Consider the following 16,254-nt stretch of genomic DNA (forward strand, 5'->3'; position numbering starts at 1 on the left):
GTAGTCAGCTCCCTAACAATACTACACCCTCACAATTCTCCCCCATTCCGCATCCTGCCATGGTCGTCAGCTCCCTCTCTCCATCGCCGACTCTCCCCGCCACTCCCCTTCGTCCCCACTGCCGGCGCGAGGTCCGCAGCCCCTGCTCTTTCTCCTCTTCATGTTGAATTGCGGAAGTAGACGAGGAGGCCCTCGAGCTCGGCATGCTCGCGCGAGCAATCCAACGGTAGGTGCCGTCAGAGGCGGACGCGGAGGCACGGGGCTCGTACGCCCCTGCTCTACCCTGCTCTCTCTTCGAATCTGGTCGCCGAAGTGCTCGAGGAGGCGCTAGAGCTCGGCATGCTCGCTGGCGAAGCCGGCCGCTTCTCTCCTGATGCGAGGGAGGTCCCGCATCGCCTCCATAGACGACAAAGGTGCGGATGGAGGCGTACCAGAAAGTGCAGGAGTTCGACTTGTCCAGCGGTGCTGATTGGAAGACGACCGCCAACGTCGTCTTCACGGTGGCCCCCAAGCAAAAGGAGTTCGGGTGAGCATTAGGCAGTAAACTAATTTCTAGGGGACATGCGCCGGGACAGTCATTGTTCAGGGAAAGCTGAAGCGAATAGCACATCTCGTTGCAAATTTGATTGATATATGATATGTAATGGGATAGGAATAGACACTGCTTGAATGTTAAAATTCATAGGTAATCCTTTTTCTGTCACTGATGTTTCACTGGTAGAATCTATCAGTTGAGTTTGACATGGAACCCTGTTCGTGGAGCACAGATCATGGAAAATTATGGCGCGTTTTGTTCTATATTTTATTTGCCTAAGAACCATACCCTTCTGCCAGGAATTACCCACTAATTCTGTGAGAATCCTACTCCGCTAATTCCAATCCCTGAGAGGATTTTCTTTTCTCATACTGAGATATCAATAGCAGTTGATTTAAATCTTAGATGGGTGACTCTTATTTTGTTCATGTTCAACAAATCATGTCTGGACTGGAGCTAGGAAAGTTCCCCGTGTGTTCTAATAATAAGGTCATGGAAATACAAATGGCATATTTCCTCAGGATGAGAAGGCGAGACTAAGATCAATATCTGCTCGGGGGCCATGGCGTGTTCTGCACGGCGCTGCCTTCGCCGCCGCCGCCACCCGGCAGTGAGGGCATCGAGTTGTGTCTCATGCGTTGGTACCTGACGTCCACTCTAGGAGCCGGGCTTGGCGGCCAATGGGGCCGGGAAGGTCCAAGATTGGAGGTCCCTGCTTGCCAACTTGCAGTTAGTTTGCATGATACAGTTAGTGGAAGTTGTTCCTTAAGTAGAATGCGATTAATCACGTATGGCCATTAATACAATCAGATCGTTGGGGCATGCATAAATATACTTGAATTTTGAATTAGCGTGTCAAGAGGTTTAGTTAGTGCCGCTCCTTACTGTAATTATAGCTGGATATGTCGTTCCTGTACTTAAAACTTATCAATCAGATGTACAGAAATTTGGTAGATAAGCTGACGTTTGAAGTGGCAGTAAACATTAAACATTTCAGATGGTGATTGGGAATATCTGATATGTCCTCATTATGTGTTTCCTGTTGTAGATAAATCTGCTTGCAAGGCTCTCGATGATATATCCACTTTCATCAATTGCTAAAGGGTGTGGTCAGTTGGAGAAGACATTACTATGATTGTTTTTTTAGGTGATGAATTGTAACCTTATATCCTTTATTACTTGAAATTCAAAAACATTGGAAACAGTCCGTAATTACTTTGGAGATAATCCTTTATTATTTTCTGTCTTGTTCATTCTCAGCATAGGTTGTATATCATTAAAACCATCATGGTATATTATTGTTCATGTTCAGCATAGGATGTGCTTTATTATATGTTAGACAATTGCTGCCTATATGTTATTAGTATATAGACTGGAAATATTTTTCTAGATCGAAACTGCATGCCTGGATCGAAAAGAAGCTATTTATGGTATAGTTACCCAAGTATAACAGTTACAGTACTGAATCTCACCCTGAGATCAATCAGCAAAAGTTCCTAATTGCTGATATATTAGACGGACTGCTATTTCATAGAACTGGAAAAGAATATGTGTCCACTGTTCTCTCAAAGTTTCTCTTTGGCCAAGATCAATTGATATGTCTAAAGTTCCAAGTGAGATATGAAATAAATGCACATGAACAAATCTAGGGGGGTATTTTTAGCTGGGGGTGCTTTTTTCATGGGTAGGTATAAACTGAAATTTGTGCACTTAAAAATCCAGCATATGATCATTCTATTCACAACATAGTCTATTTGAACATTGATTTAGATAGAGGCATGAAGCGCACCATGTAACCATTATTGTCCGTGCTAATTAGGAGAACAAGAAGAAGAGATATCTACTACTACGTATTAAAATCTTGCCTGATGTTTTAGAGGATGTCGAAGGAGGTGCAGGGAGCCGACTGATAAGAAAATAGGCAGTTTTTCGATTAAATTAATCCATGAATAAATCATGAGCATGACATTGACAGCATTGATAACACACTGGTTACGATTTAACAGAGCATGTACTACGCATATAGTAGAAACATCTACGCATATCGCTAGTACTGCTACAACAGAAAGAAACATGAGAGGGATAAACGATGTATACCCTCCAATCGGCCATGTGGCGGCGGTGGCGGCAGCAGTAGCCGCGGCATCCTCGGCGGCCTTCTTGTCGGCCTCGGCCTTCTCAACGGCGGCACGGTCGGCATCGGTCGACATGGTGATGACGAAGGTGATGTGGACGTAGATAAACAGAAGCGAGCAGTCGCGTAGTCGCTACCCAAAAACATAATCGCCCCTCTCCCGTACAGGATCCGGAGAGGCGGGATTTCGGAGGCCTGCTCTCCCGTCAACCGTGTACGCGGTGAACGGGACGGAGTCGCCGGCGGCAGCAGCAGCAGAGGAACGACGCGGGCGTGGAGGCGGAGATGCGTTCTGTTTCGTGGCGGCTAGGGTTGGCAGCGCCCCACATATATATGTGCGGCTGCGCGTGGAGAGACGTGGGCTAAACCCACGTCCAAGTCGGTAGCCCACGATCCGACGTCTCAGATCGTGGCCCCACCTGTCAAAGACTCTCCGTTCCTGACCGGCAAAAAGAAGCACATAGGAGTGAGCTCGGCTCGGCTCAATCCCGCAACCCGCGGCGCGTCGTGACGAGGCGTGGCGAGTGGAGGAGGAGTGCGCGAGGGCCTCATCTCTTCTCAAGCTCCAATAGCATGAGGAAGAGAATCCCTTATAAACCACTCCAACTCTCCTTCCACTTCCGGGGTGAGACTAAACTTCCCACCACCTTGTCATGCCACCTACATGGGCCCTTAGAGATCAAATCTAAAATTGTCATATGGGCTCTAGGCCCATCTCATATTTCAACAATCCCCCACCAGATCTCAGGGGCCCAGTTTGTCCTTTGTTCCAAACGCTGCTTTGATATACCAGCATCTCAGTGGAGACCGATTAAGGTTGAGCTCCACCTAGACCAAGTAGTTACACTCCTTCACAACTGAACAATGGACTATACCTTGAATTGTCAGTTTGGCGTCAAGAAGTTTCACCACAAGTCTCACTGATACGAGGCTGCCGAAGGCCGACCCCTCGGGTGGAGCATATTAGTCACACTCCTGGCCTGTTCATGAGCTTGCTAGAGATCACCCTAATCTCATAGACTGTGACCAGCAGTCGGGCTCATATAGGTGTGTTCCTCCAAAGATCGCTATGTAGGATAGCATCTTGCTTATGCATATAAGCCTTGGAACACATTAAGACAGTAGTCATCCTTCCATACAGTTTCCGAGAGTATTGCATCTCCAACGGAGTGGGTTAGTAAAGTTACTCTCCTCAGTTCACCACTGGCTTGTTTTCCGAGGTCCTACTTCACGGGATCTCCGATCACATAGGTTGGGTTACTACCATGGCAACTCATGTGGGTCTCATACCCATCTCCCTTGATGTGTTATCTATCACAACACGTGATAGCCCTTTAGTAAAGGGATCTGCCAGATTCTTAGCCGTTTGAATATAATCCAACGCTATCACTCCGGAGTTCCTCAATTTTCTGACAGCTTTCAATCTCATTCTTATGTGTTTGTTGGACTTCATGTTGTCCTTTGAACTCTTCACCTTGACAATAACTGTTTGATTGTCACAGTTCATAAGGATGGCCGGAACCGGCTTCTCAACCACTGGCAAGTCCATCAACAGATCTCGAAGCCATTCTGCTTCGCCACCCGATGTGTCTAATGTTGTTAATTCTGCTTCCATTGTCGATCTTGTTAAGATCATTTGCTTGCAAGACTTCCAGGAAACAGCACCACCTCCAAGAGTAAATATATACCCAGTTGTGGCCTTCATCTCATCAGCATCAGAGATCCAATTTGCATCACTATACCCTTCAAGTACCGACGGGTATCCGGTATAGTGAAGTCCATAGTTCATAGTACCTTTCAGATAGCGCATAACTCTCTCAAGAGCACGCCAATGTACATCACCCGGTTTGGAAACAAATTGGCTCAGTTTGCTAATAGAAAATGCGATGTCAGGCCTCGTTGCGCTCGCTAGATACTGTAGTGAACCAACAATCTGAGAGTATCTCGATTGATCTATAGTTGTGCCTTTAGACTTTCGAATCAGCACACTAGAATCATATGGTGTTTGAGATGGTTTGCAGTCCGAATATCCAAAATGACTCAACACCTTCTCAACATAATGGGATTGCAAAAGTGTAATCCCACCCTCATCATCTCTCAATAGCTTGATGTTCAAGATAACATCAGCCACTCCAAGGTCCTTCATCTCAAAGTTCTGAGATAGGAAAGACTTAACCTCCTCGATCAACTTGAGATTAGTCCCAAATATCAGTATGTCATCAACATACAAACACAGTATAACTCCTTCGCCCCCACCATAGCGATAGTATACACATTTGTCAGCCTCATTAACAACAAAGCCAACAGATGTCAACGTTTCATTAAACTTGTCATGCCATTGCATAGGCTCTTGTCTCAGGCCATACAAAGATTTCACCAACTTACACACCTTTCCTTCCTGACCATCCATCACAAAGCCATCAGGCTGTTGCATATAGATTTCCTCCTTTAGCTCTCCGTTCAGGAAAGCCGTCTTAACATCCATCTGATGAATGAGAAGACCATGCGAGGCCTCCAACGAGAGTAATACTCGAATGGTGGTCAGTCTGGCCACAGGTGAATAAGTGTCGAAGAAATCTTCTTCTTCTTTCTGGGCATAGCCCTTGGCTAGAAGTCTAGCCTTGTACTTTTCTATCGTACCATCGGGCCTAAGCTTCTTCTTGAACACCCACTTGCATCCCAATGGTTTGCAACCATAAGGACGTTCAGTAAGCTCCCAAGTCCCGTTAGCCATGATGGAATCCATCTCGCTACGGACCGCATCCTTCCAGTAGTCAGCTTCTGGAGATGCATACGCTTCTGAAATAGAAGTGGGATTATCCTCCACGAGGTATATGAAGAAATCATCACCAAAGGTCTTTACAGTCCTTTGTCTCTTGCCCCTACCAAGGGATTCCTCATTATCCTCCTCAGGATTTCCATCATGTGTTTGATTATAATATTCCATCGGAATGGCAGGTTCAGGAGTCTCCTCAGATTCCTGTCTAGAAGTGCTTTGTACATCTCTCATGGGAAAAAAGTCCTCAAAGAATGTAGCATCTTTAGACTCCATAATTGTACCGACTTTCATGTCAGGTACCTTAGATTTCACTACTAGAAATCTATAGCCAACACTATTCATAGCGTAGCCCAAATTAATGCAGTCCACAGTGTTTGGTCCAAGCTTACGCTTTTTGGGGATCGGCACATTAACTTTCGCCAAGCAGCCCCAGGTACGTAAGTATGAGAGTGTTGTCCTTCTCTTGGTCCACTTCCCGTAAGGAGTGATCTCGTTATCCTTTGTCGGAACTTTATTCAGGACATGACAGGATGTCATTATAGCCTCCCCCCACCATGCCTTGGATAAACCCGACGTATCTAACATGGCGTTAACCAAATCAGTTAGAGTACGGTTTTTCCGCTCGGCAACCCCGTTTGACTGGGGTGAGTAGGGAGGCGTCCTCTCGTGAATAATGCCGTGTTCCGCACAAAAGGCATCAAACTCTTTCGAGAAGTACTCTCCACCACGATCTGACCGGACTCGTTTAATTTTCTTTTCAAATTGATTCTCAACTTCTGCCTTATAGATTTTGAAGTAGTGTAGAGCCTCATCTTTAGTATTTAACAGATACACATAGCAATATCTAGTGGAATCATCTATCAAAGTCATGAAATATTTCTTTCCACCTTTAGTCAACACACCATTCATCTCACAAAGATCAGAATGTATGAGTTCCAGTGGCGCCAAGTGTCTCTCCTCTGCTACCTTGTGAGGCTTGCGAGGTTGCTTAGATTGCACACACGAATGGCACTTAGAACCTTTGGCTAAAGTGAAACTCGGGATTAAATTCGATTTTGCTAGCCGCGTCATAACACCGAAACTAATGTGACAAAGACGTGAATGCCATACTTCAGATTCATTAACACTCAAATGAATATTGTTCACGACTTTATTACATAGATCTGCAAGAGAAAGGCGGAACATGCCTCCGCATTCATAACCCTTTCCAACAAATAGTCCATATTTCGTAACAACTAATTTATTAGACTCGAATACCAACTTAAACCCTTCTCTACATAGAAGGGAGCCACTGATGAGGTTCTTCTTGATGGCGGGGACATGTTGTACGTTCTTCAGCTGCACGATCCTTCCCGAAGTAAACTTCAGATCGACCGTGCCAACACCAAGAACAGAAGCACTCGCGCCATTCCCCATCAGTACGGACCCGTGACCTATGACCTGGTAAGAAGAAAACAATGAAATGTCAGCACACACATGAACACCTACACCTGTGTCGACCCACCAATCGGTGGACGGCCAAACTGAAAATACAGCAAATAAATTACCGTACCCAGATGCACCACCCTCATTGTTGCTCACAATCATATTGACAGACTTGGAGTCCTGCCCTTGCTTCTTATACTTGTTTGGGCACTTGTTGGCCCAATGTTCAATCGAACCACAAGTAAAGCAGCCCTCATCCTTCTTGTTCTTCTTGAAGGTCTTCTTACCCTTCTTCTTAAAGTCGGCACTCTGTTGGACACCGTTCTTTCCCTTGGGCTTGTGGGAATTGGAGTTCTTCTGATGCACCATGTTGGCCACAGAAGTTCCTTCGACCCCTTTTCCGTGCGAGTCCTTTGCCCTTGAATTCTGCTCAACACTCAGATGGCCAATGACATCCTCCACAGAAAATTCACGCCTCTGATGTTTCTGAGTGGTGGCAAAGTTCCTCCAGGAATTGGGAAGCTTAGCGATTATGCAGCCCGCGACAAACTTGCCCGGTAACTCGCACTTAAGAAGCTCAAGCTCCTTAACAATGCATATTATCTCATGAGCCTGCTCCAATACAGGACGGTTTTCAACCATCTTGTAATCATGGAACTGCTCTATAATATATATCTCGCTCCCTGCATCGGCAGCCCCGAACTTAGATTCGAGCGCCTCCCACAAGTCCTTGGCAGACCGCACATGCAGATATGCGTCAACCAGCTTATCTCTAATCACGCTCAGAACTGCCCCGAGGAACACGACAATGGCCTCCTTGAACGCCTTCTCCTGATCAGGAGCGATCGTTCCTGTGGGAGTCACACCGGCGACCCAGAACACGTTCATGGCAGTGATCCATAAGGTGGTTTTAGTCTGCCAACGCTTAAAGTACGTCCCCGTAAACGGCGACGGTTTCAGTGTAGCAGCAAAACCAGAATTCGAAAAACTCCTACACATATTAGGTTTTTGGATTGATAAGAAAATAGGCAGTTTTCCGATTAAATTAATCCATGAATAAATCATGAGCATGACATTGACAGCATTGATAACACACTGGTTATGATCTAACAGAGCATGTACTACGCATATAGTAGAAACATCTACGTATATCGCTAGTACTGCTACAACAGAAAGAAACATGAGAGGGATAAACGATGTATACCCTCCAATCGGCCATGCGGCGGCGGTGGCGGCAGCAGTAGCCGCGGCATCCTCGGCGGCCTTCTTGTCGGCCTCGGCCTTCTCAGCGGCGGCACGGTCGGCGTCGGTCGACATGGTGATGACGAAGGTGATGTGGACGTAGATGAACAGAAGCGAGCAGTCGCGTAATCGCTACCCAAAAATCTAATCGCCCCTCTCCCGTACAGGATCCGAAGAGGCGGGGTTTCAGAGGCCTGCCCTCCCACCCGCGTCGCGTCGTGACGAGGCGTGGCGAGCGGATGAGGAGGAGTGCGCGAGGGCCTCATCTCTTCTCAAGCTCCAATAGCATGAGGAAGAGAATCCCTTATAAACCACTCCAACTCTCCTTCCACTTCCGGGGTGGGACTGAACTTCCCACCACCTTGTCATGCCACCTACATGGGCCCTTAGAGATCAAATCTGAAATTGTCATATGGGCTCTAGGCCCATCTCATATTTCAACACGGACGGCATGTCCACGGTGAGTGGTGATGGAGGAACAGCTGCACACTTGATGGCTTGGTGCAGGGCGGTGAGGGCGCCGACCAGGAAGGCGATGCCGTTGCCAGGCGTCAAGGTCGTCGTCCCGAAAGCCGACGATGTTTCCATGCGGCGAGGGGATAAGCCTGGGGATTTGTTCCCTTTTTATGGGATATATGTTACGTTTTTTTTTGCATGGCCTGCATGGTGCGTGATTGTAGGGATTTTGGTCGCGTGGAGTCTGTATGATACGGTGGAGCGGTGAAGCATCGTCAGTCAACCTTAATTGTTAGGTGCACACAAGAGACATATGAGATAAAGGCTATCCGTTGGATTGAGATTAGTAGGTCTAATCATGTGATGGTAATGGGTCTGTACGGGGTGCGCTTAGTGAAATTCTTGTTGGATTGTTTAATAGTAGTGAAGATAAAATCGAAAACAAGCAGGCTATTTCAAGATAGCCAAAAATATCTCAAATCACACACATAAATTAGCCAAGGATGATGTTACCAATCAAAACATCCACTTGACAAATAACAATTCAGTTTCAGAAGTAATTGGTAGGTTTTTTCTTGCATAATACGAAGTCTAAAAAAAGACTAATACTAAGCAGTAATTCAATGAAACAGTGCCTAGCTAGATGCTTGTCATCTCTACTCAAAAGCTCACTGGTTCTCCCTGCGGATCTCAGCCTCCTCCTCAGGTGTGAAGTCATTCTTGATGTTGAAAGTCTTGCGGATCTCCTCAGGAGTCTTTCCCTTGATCATGTCGGCAACAGTCTGGCAAGTAAGGTCGAGCAATCCCTTGATGTTGAGGTAGTTTGCAGCGAGGATGAGGTCGAACAGGGTGGCCTGGTCGACCTTGACGAACTCGGTGTCAAAGCTCTTGAGGTCCTCGGCGGGGGTGGGGGGTGGGGGCTGCAGTAGAGGTGGAGGAGCTGGCGTCGGCCGGTTTGGGGTTGGCCTGGACGTGCTTCTTGCAGTACTCAATGACCTTGGAGAGGATCTTGGACTCGACGTTGGGGAGCGGGATGCCGTTGTCGGCGCAGTCGTCCTCGATCATGTGGCGGATGGTCTGCGACTCCATGGCGACCGCCTCCTCGACCTGAAATTCCTCACCGTCCGAGCTCTTGAGTGTGATCATCTTCTTCTCGCCTTCCTCGGCCGCCATCGATCGATCGGGGTATTGGGAGGCGAAACGAAACCCTAGTTAGTAGCAAAAAGACGCGGCGGCGGAAGACACAGGAGCTTCTTTGCGTACGTGTTGGGGTAGGGTGGGAAGGGAACCGGGGGATTTATTGGGTGAGGCGGTGCCTAGGGTGGACTCGGGGTCGTACTCGTGTTGTATTCATCTTCGCTAGGGAGTAATCACTCGAGTTGGGCCCGGTCTCCTCTTGTAGTTTCCGTTTCCATCTTGGCTAGGGAGTATATCACGGAGTCAGCCCGTCGGACGGAGCTGCGTGGTCACGGTCACGGCCAAGTGCCGCCGCGCGTCATACTCATGTCTGGAGCGCATCGCGGATGCCCGCTCCGTCCCCCCGCGTGTGGAGGAGGCGAGGCAGTCCGCGGCAGCCGTACGAGGAGGACCTTATTCTTCTTTGATTTCTTCCTTTTCCTCTTGTTGAAGAGAAGAAGCAGTTTTTATGCACCTACTTCTTGTCTACTGTATTTCTGTAGAGGAACTGTCAACCGTCACAACAGTTTAATAAGCTCCAATTCTACTGACCTTGCAGGCTAGCTAACGACCAGCTGCTGCGGACGAATATCACAGGAACTTACACTAGTGCAGTCAGTTGCGGATGCCAAACTGATCATATTAAAGGAACAATATGAGTGATTGCACTCTCTCTGTGTTTTGTTCCTCAGGTAATCGTCTTGGAGGTTTGTGAGAGAGTTTTCCACCAAAATCCCACATGATCACGTTGTGTGAACATGAGGAAGGACACATACATTCGCAAGGTTCAGCTGCTTTGCCACAAACTGCAAACATCTGGTTGCTCCAGGATGCATCAGAGTTAAACACGCTATCTCTCTCTGTTTCCTTCTAATTATGAATGGAGCTCCACGTTACAATTCAGACAAAACCACTGGAGCAAACGGTACTAGAGAATTTTCCATGGAGTAATAAATGAAATTGTGATCCATTACAGAGTAGGGCGTCAGGTGGCAATGCTGCTCGCAGCGACGGCCAGTCGGATGGCGTGCACCTGCCACGCTCTCTGTTTCTTCTGAATCTGAAATCTGAATTATGCTCGACGTTACAATTCAGATAGAAGTTATGAAGTTAATCTTATCCGAGAGAGTAAATTCTCAGAATAGCCCTTCCAGATTCCAGTCATGAGTTCTCCCTTTTTTTCCACCCAAATCCCTCACTCTTATATCTAAATGTAAATCCAATTTCGAACTTAAGTCGTATTTATACTCTGCCTCCAGTAGAGTAAAGAAGTCCAACTGCAATACTTTGAACTGTGCTTTGGTACTTGAAGTTAGAAGATCTACTTTTCCGAGGGTAAATAACACATCAGATGATCGGTAAAGCACTCAAGTCTGACATCACCCCAGAATACGGGCGATGCCATGTTGGCTAGTTAAAGCAAAGAGTGAATTCCAGTTTTTACCCCTAAGTTTAACATTTTTGACGCTAATTACCCCATTTAAGAGAATTTCATCCGGCATACCCCATTTAACAAAAGTGTTGCCACAAATTACCCTTTTCTATTTTTGTGAGTGTTCTGATCTATGGGCCCCGATTACCAGGTCCACGTGGCGTGCCACGTCGTCGGTTTTTTCCTTGGCGACTTTTCTACAGACTGAACCGATTCGCCAGCTTCTGCCGACCGGACCGGGCCGATGGCAAGCACACGCAGAGGCGGGTCCTCACCGATTTACAGGTCGCTTGAGTCTGATGCACCAGGATCCCATCCAATCCCGCCACACATATCTCGCTTGAGTCTGTTGCGCCACGATTGCCTCCAATCGCGGCACACATCGCTCACCTTCCTATCGCATGCACGATCGCCCAAGTCTAGCCCAGTCCGCTCGTCCTTCGTTCAGAGAGGGCAGGCCGAACGTAGGCAAGGAGCGGCAGGCGACACTTGTAGTTGATGTTGGTGATCGTCGGAGCAGGAAGCTACAACTGGTACGGTGATCTCCTCCCCTCTCATGCATGCTTGAATTCTCTGTTTTTCACACCCCGGTGGTTAGGCTTTTAGTTCTCTTGCAGTCCGTGATGCATCTTAGATGGGTTCGGGTCAGCTGTTTCTTGTTTTGAAGATCTGCGATGAGATGGCTGCACTTGACCACTGTGGCATATTATCACTGTGGAGAAGGTTTTCTGGATAAAATCCTGAAACCTGTATGTTTTTTCTTCAGTACTATCATAAAGCGACCTTAACTTTTTTCTTCAGTATTATCATAAACCGACAGTAAATTATGTATGCCTAGACGGATCGGATTAAAACATATGTATATATACGACTATGTGCTGAACTTGCAAACTCTGCATATGAGCATCTTCTTGTTGTGTGGCTTGTAAGACTGGATGCTATGGTTGCTATGCTGTAGTTAAGCTGAACATGCTGAACTGCTATGTTCTCTTCTGTGACAATGAGTCTTTTGTAAATTCTGAATTTGAATGTATATATAGTCTATACTGAACATAATGAGCTTCATGTTACACATTCTTAGAGTATGTTGATGCATCGCTAATTCATGATTTCATTTTCTTGCGCAAATCAGATGGCAACTGAGATGTGGAATGTTAGGTACATTTGTCATGTCCGTGGATACAGCAATCCAGAGCCAGAGATGATTGACAGGGATTTCATCAGTTATTTTGATATAAAGGAGAGGACAAAGGAGTTGGGTTTCAACAATTGGGACAACATTTATTATCAGAAGAAAGGGCCCAATGGAAACTCCATGGTTGAGTTAACAGACGATACAAGTGTTCTGAAGATGCTTGAGGAGGTTGAAGCTTATAAGGAGATTGATTTGCATGTTTTCAGGACCAAAACTCCATCTACACTTCCAGTTTCCAATAATGGTGCAGATTCTTACAAGCCAATAGTTGTGGTGCCCATTGAAGAGAATACTGAAGAGGAGGGTCAAAATGTGGAGTTACTTTCAGATGTGGAGTACAATGATCCAGCGGAATATTGGAAGGAGTTGAATGGGCAAGATTATGGAACTGACTCCAGTGATGAAGATTTTGATGTTGTTGCTGAAACAAACAAGTTGAGAGCCATGTATGCTAAGAAGAAGGAGAAGGAATTGGCAGAAAAAGGTGTATATTCAGAGGACGAATTTGAAGATTTATTTGATGTCACAGAAGGCTTAGATGGCATTGATCTTGATGCAATTGCTCTTCCTCAAACACAAATGGAGAAAGAGATGATTTTTGCAAAGGAAGAGGAAGCAAGAGAGAAAAAGGAAAAGGCAGATAAGAAGATGGCATTGGCAAAGAGAATGGAGCAGAAGAAAAAATTAGTTGATGATGACTTTGAGCTTTCAGATCCTCCGAGTTCAGATGGTGGAAATGATCCTTTAGGAGAAGATACTGATGAAAATGAAGATTCACGTTCGATGGTTTTATTACAAGGGAGAAAAAGGAGAAGGCCCAAGAGGTTGTTAGACCCGAGAATGCAATTTGATGATACTTACCTTAATGATGCTGACAAGATGCCGGAACAACTTGTCAAAGGGATGTGTTTCAAAGATGTCAAAGAGTTTAGGGCAGCACTTAAGTCATTTCATATATTGCAAGGAAGAAGCTTTGCTTTTCTGAAGAACAAGATGGAAAAGGTGAAGGTGCGTTGCACAGAGCCAAATTGCACCTTTTATCTTTTTGCATCAAGGATAGCTGGTGATCCCACTTTTATGATCAGAGAGGATGTCGAGCCACACTCATGTGGAATTAATAGAGAGGACGCTAGGCTGAATTCCAGATGGATAGCTTCTCATTATGAGGCTCAGTTCAGAGTTGATCCCAATTGGAAGCTTGATGCTTTCATGGGAGCTGTTAAGAGAGATTTTAATTTTGAAATAACAAAGAGGATGGCATATAGGGCTAAATCTTATGCCCAAAAGAAGGTTCTTGGGGATGAAGACAAGCAGTATCTTAGAATTAGAGACTACTTGCAGACATTGTTGAACAAAAATCCTGGAAGCGTCGCTATAGTTACCACTGAGCCAAATCTCGAGCCACATATCAATCCTAATCCTATGTTCAGTGGGCTGTTTGTGAGCTTTCATGCACAGATTCAAGGGTTTCTCTCCGGTTGTAGGCCATTTATTGGATTAGATGGTTGTTTTGTCAAGCTAGCTAATGGTGCGCAAGTTTTAGCTGCTTCTGCAAGAGATGGCAACAACAACATGTTTCCTCTAGCTTTTGGAGTGGTTAACATAGAGGACACTGACAATTGGACATGGTTTTTGCAAACACTGGAGTCAGCAATTGGACAGGGCGAGCAACATGGTGGATGGACAATCATGTCAGATAGGCAGAAGGTAATAACATATTTCTTATCTTTGTCATTTATATGTTAAATTTAGTTTGCGTGTTGTAACTGACAACTCTGCCATTTATTTGTCATAGGGATTACTTTCAGCAGTCACAAAGAATTTTCCACATTGCGAACATAGATTTTGCAAAAAACATGTCCTTGCAAACTTCTCCAGAGCTGGATTCAGAGATGAAATCTACAAGGAATACTTTGATAAGGTTGTTTATGCATGCACTTTGAGCGAATACAATATTTCCATGGACAACTTGAAGGCTTATGATGTAGAAGCTTGGAAGTGGGTTAGAGCAATACCCAAGGAGCACATTAGTAGGCATGCATTCAGAATAAGATCCAAGACTGATCTTGTTGTGAACAACCTCAGTGAGGTTTTCAACAAATACATCCTTGACTATAGAGACAAGCCAATTCGTACCATGATGGAGCTCATCAGGACTAGAGTTATGACTAGATTTTGTTTGAAAAGAAAAGGATGTGAGTCAGTGGGCTGGGATATCACACCTGTCATGAGTGAGAAATTAGAATCAGCTAAGAGCAAAGCAAGGTATTGCACAGCTCATCAATTTGGTGTTGGGCTTTGGCAAGTAAACTACACCGACAAGACCTATGAAATAAACCTGCTTAACAAGACTTGTGGTTGTTTCAGATTTCAGTTGTGTGGTGTTCCTTGTGAACATGCTTGTGCAGCTATATTTAGGGCTAAGGAAAGGCCTGAGAATTATGTTGATGATTTCTTCAAGTTGGAAACTTACGAGAAAGCATATGAACACATGATATACCCTGTTCCACATGAATCTGAGTGGATTAAGACATCAAGTCCAGACATTGAACCACCAGGTTACACTGTTCAACCAGGAAGGCCAAAGAAAAATAGAATAAAAGGGCCTGAGGAGAGTGGTCCTGCTTATGCAAGAGCAAGAAAAGGAACAGTGCAGTGCGGAAATTGCAAGGAACTTGGTCACAATGTCAAGGGCTGCGACAAGCCACTAAGAGCATATCTTGCTCTTAGGGTTAGAAAACATGTGGTAAGCGCTCTCCCTTCCTTTGGAAGCAATTACGCCGCCGGTACTAGATGCAATTATGTTACTAAATTGATGCAATATGTTACCAAATAACCGCCTTTTTTACTGTCTACAACGCAAGCCTTTGGCAACAAGAACACAGGGGAGCAATGCCTATCCACCACCTGCACCTAATCCAGAACCTAGAGGTACTCCAACAGCGGGTGCAACAACAACTAGTAGCGTGAGAGGAAAAGTAGCTGCAAAGAAGCCTAGAAGTTCAGCACCGGCAGCACGTACGACTACTCCCACTGCTGCTCCAACAGAATCTAGTAGGGGGAGAGGAAGAGGAGCATCCAAAGCATCTAAAGGTACTCCTAAAACATCAACTGGTAAGGGGAGAGGAAGAGGAGCACCTAAAGCATCTGCAGCTAAATTCCAGGTAAAATAATCACTTCTGGAATAAATGTAGCTAGCAGTAATTTTATTGTTATTTACATCACCTCATAATTTTCAGGTCCAAGAATCACAGGCATCATCATCAAGTGTTGCTGCAGTTGGGAGAGGAAGAGGGTCGGCTGGAAGTGGAAGGGCGGCTGCAGTTCAACCTGGTTATGTACAAAACAGAGCTTACGGAAGAAGTTCAAGTGGCAGAATGCACTCCTAGTTCACCATTGGTGCTAGTGCAGCTGCTAGAGATGATGGTGCTAGAGAGGAATAGCAATTATCTCATTTTCTAGCTTATATAGTTGAAAACTCATGTCTCATGTTTTGCTTTTGAACTCCCGCCATGTTTTGCTTTTTATCTCTGTGTCGTGTTGAACTCATGTGTCATGTTATCATGTTCCAAGAACTCATGTGTCATGGTGAACTCATATGCAGAGTTGAAATTGATGATGTTTACCTTTGTGTAATGGATCAGGAAAATGAATGTGGACAAAAGGCGTGGGTTCTGACAAAAATATTCTTCCTATTTATGCACAAGATCATGCTTTCAAAACTGATTATTTTATATGGTAGCTTACATCAGACTTATGCACATCGTTATGTCAAAACGGATTGCTATACATTGCTATTAAAACTGTCATTACAATGTACAGAAATACTAGTGAGGAAGCTCTCACTTCCTGCAGCTCTTACATACATGGTTTGACGAAC

General features: G+C 45.4%; 1 protein-coding gene and 1 pseudogene across 1 annotated transcript; one reads left to right on the plus strand and one right to left on the minus strand.

The window, feature by feature from the left end:
- Nucleotides 1-9,227: 9,227 nt before the first annotated feature.
- LOC125515985 (SKP1-like protein 1 pseudogene) lies at nt 9,228-9,744 on the minus strand (annotated as a pseudogene).
- Nucleotides 9,745-12,311: 2,567 nt separating this feature from the next.
- On the plus strand, nt 12,312-15,763 carry LOC147963510 (uncharacterized). The gene is made up of 4 exons (XM_087529605.1): nt 12,312-14,081; nt 14,170-14,639; nt 14,742-15,120; nt 15,614-15,763. Exons 1-4 carry the CDS (start codon nt 12,312-12,314, stop codon nt 15,761-15,763), a joined length of 2,769 nt encoding a protein of 922 aa, XP_087385731.1.
- Nucleotides 15,764-16,254: the final 491 nt, after the last annotated feature.

The sequence above is a fragment of the Triticum urartu genome, chromosome 6A (genome assembly GCF_056163025.1).
Source record: "Triticum urartu cultivar PI428250 chromosome 6A, HENAU_Tu73, whole genome shotgun sequence".
Lineage (NCBI taxonomy): Eukaryota > Viridiplantae > Streptophyta > Magnoliopsida > Poales > Poaceae > Triticum > Triticum urartu.

What these genes read in the sequence shown, in the direction of transcription:
- LOC147963510 (XM_087529605.1), top strand. Translation starts at nt 12,312, where the DNA reads ATGGCAACTGAGATGTGGAATGTTAGGTACATTTGTCATGTCCGTGGA. An exon ending in TCAGCTAAGAGCAAAGCAAG is followed by an intron (nt 14,640 to 14,741) that starts GTATTGCACAGC and finishes TGGTTGTTTCAG; the next exon opens with ATTTCAGTTGTGTGGTGTTC. An exon ending in TTAGGGTTAGAAAACATGTG is followed by an intron (nt 15,121 to 15,613) that starts GTAAGCGCTCTC and finishes CATAATTTTCAG; the next exon opens with GTCCAAGAATCACAGGCATC.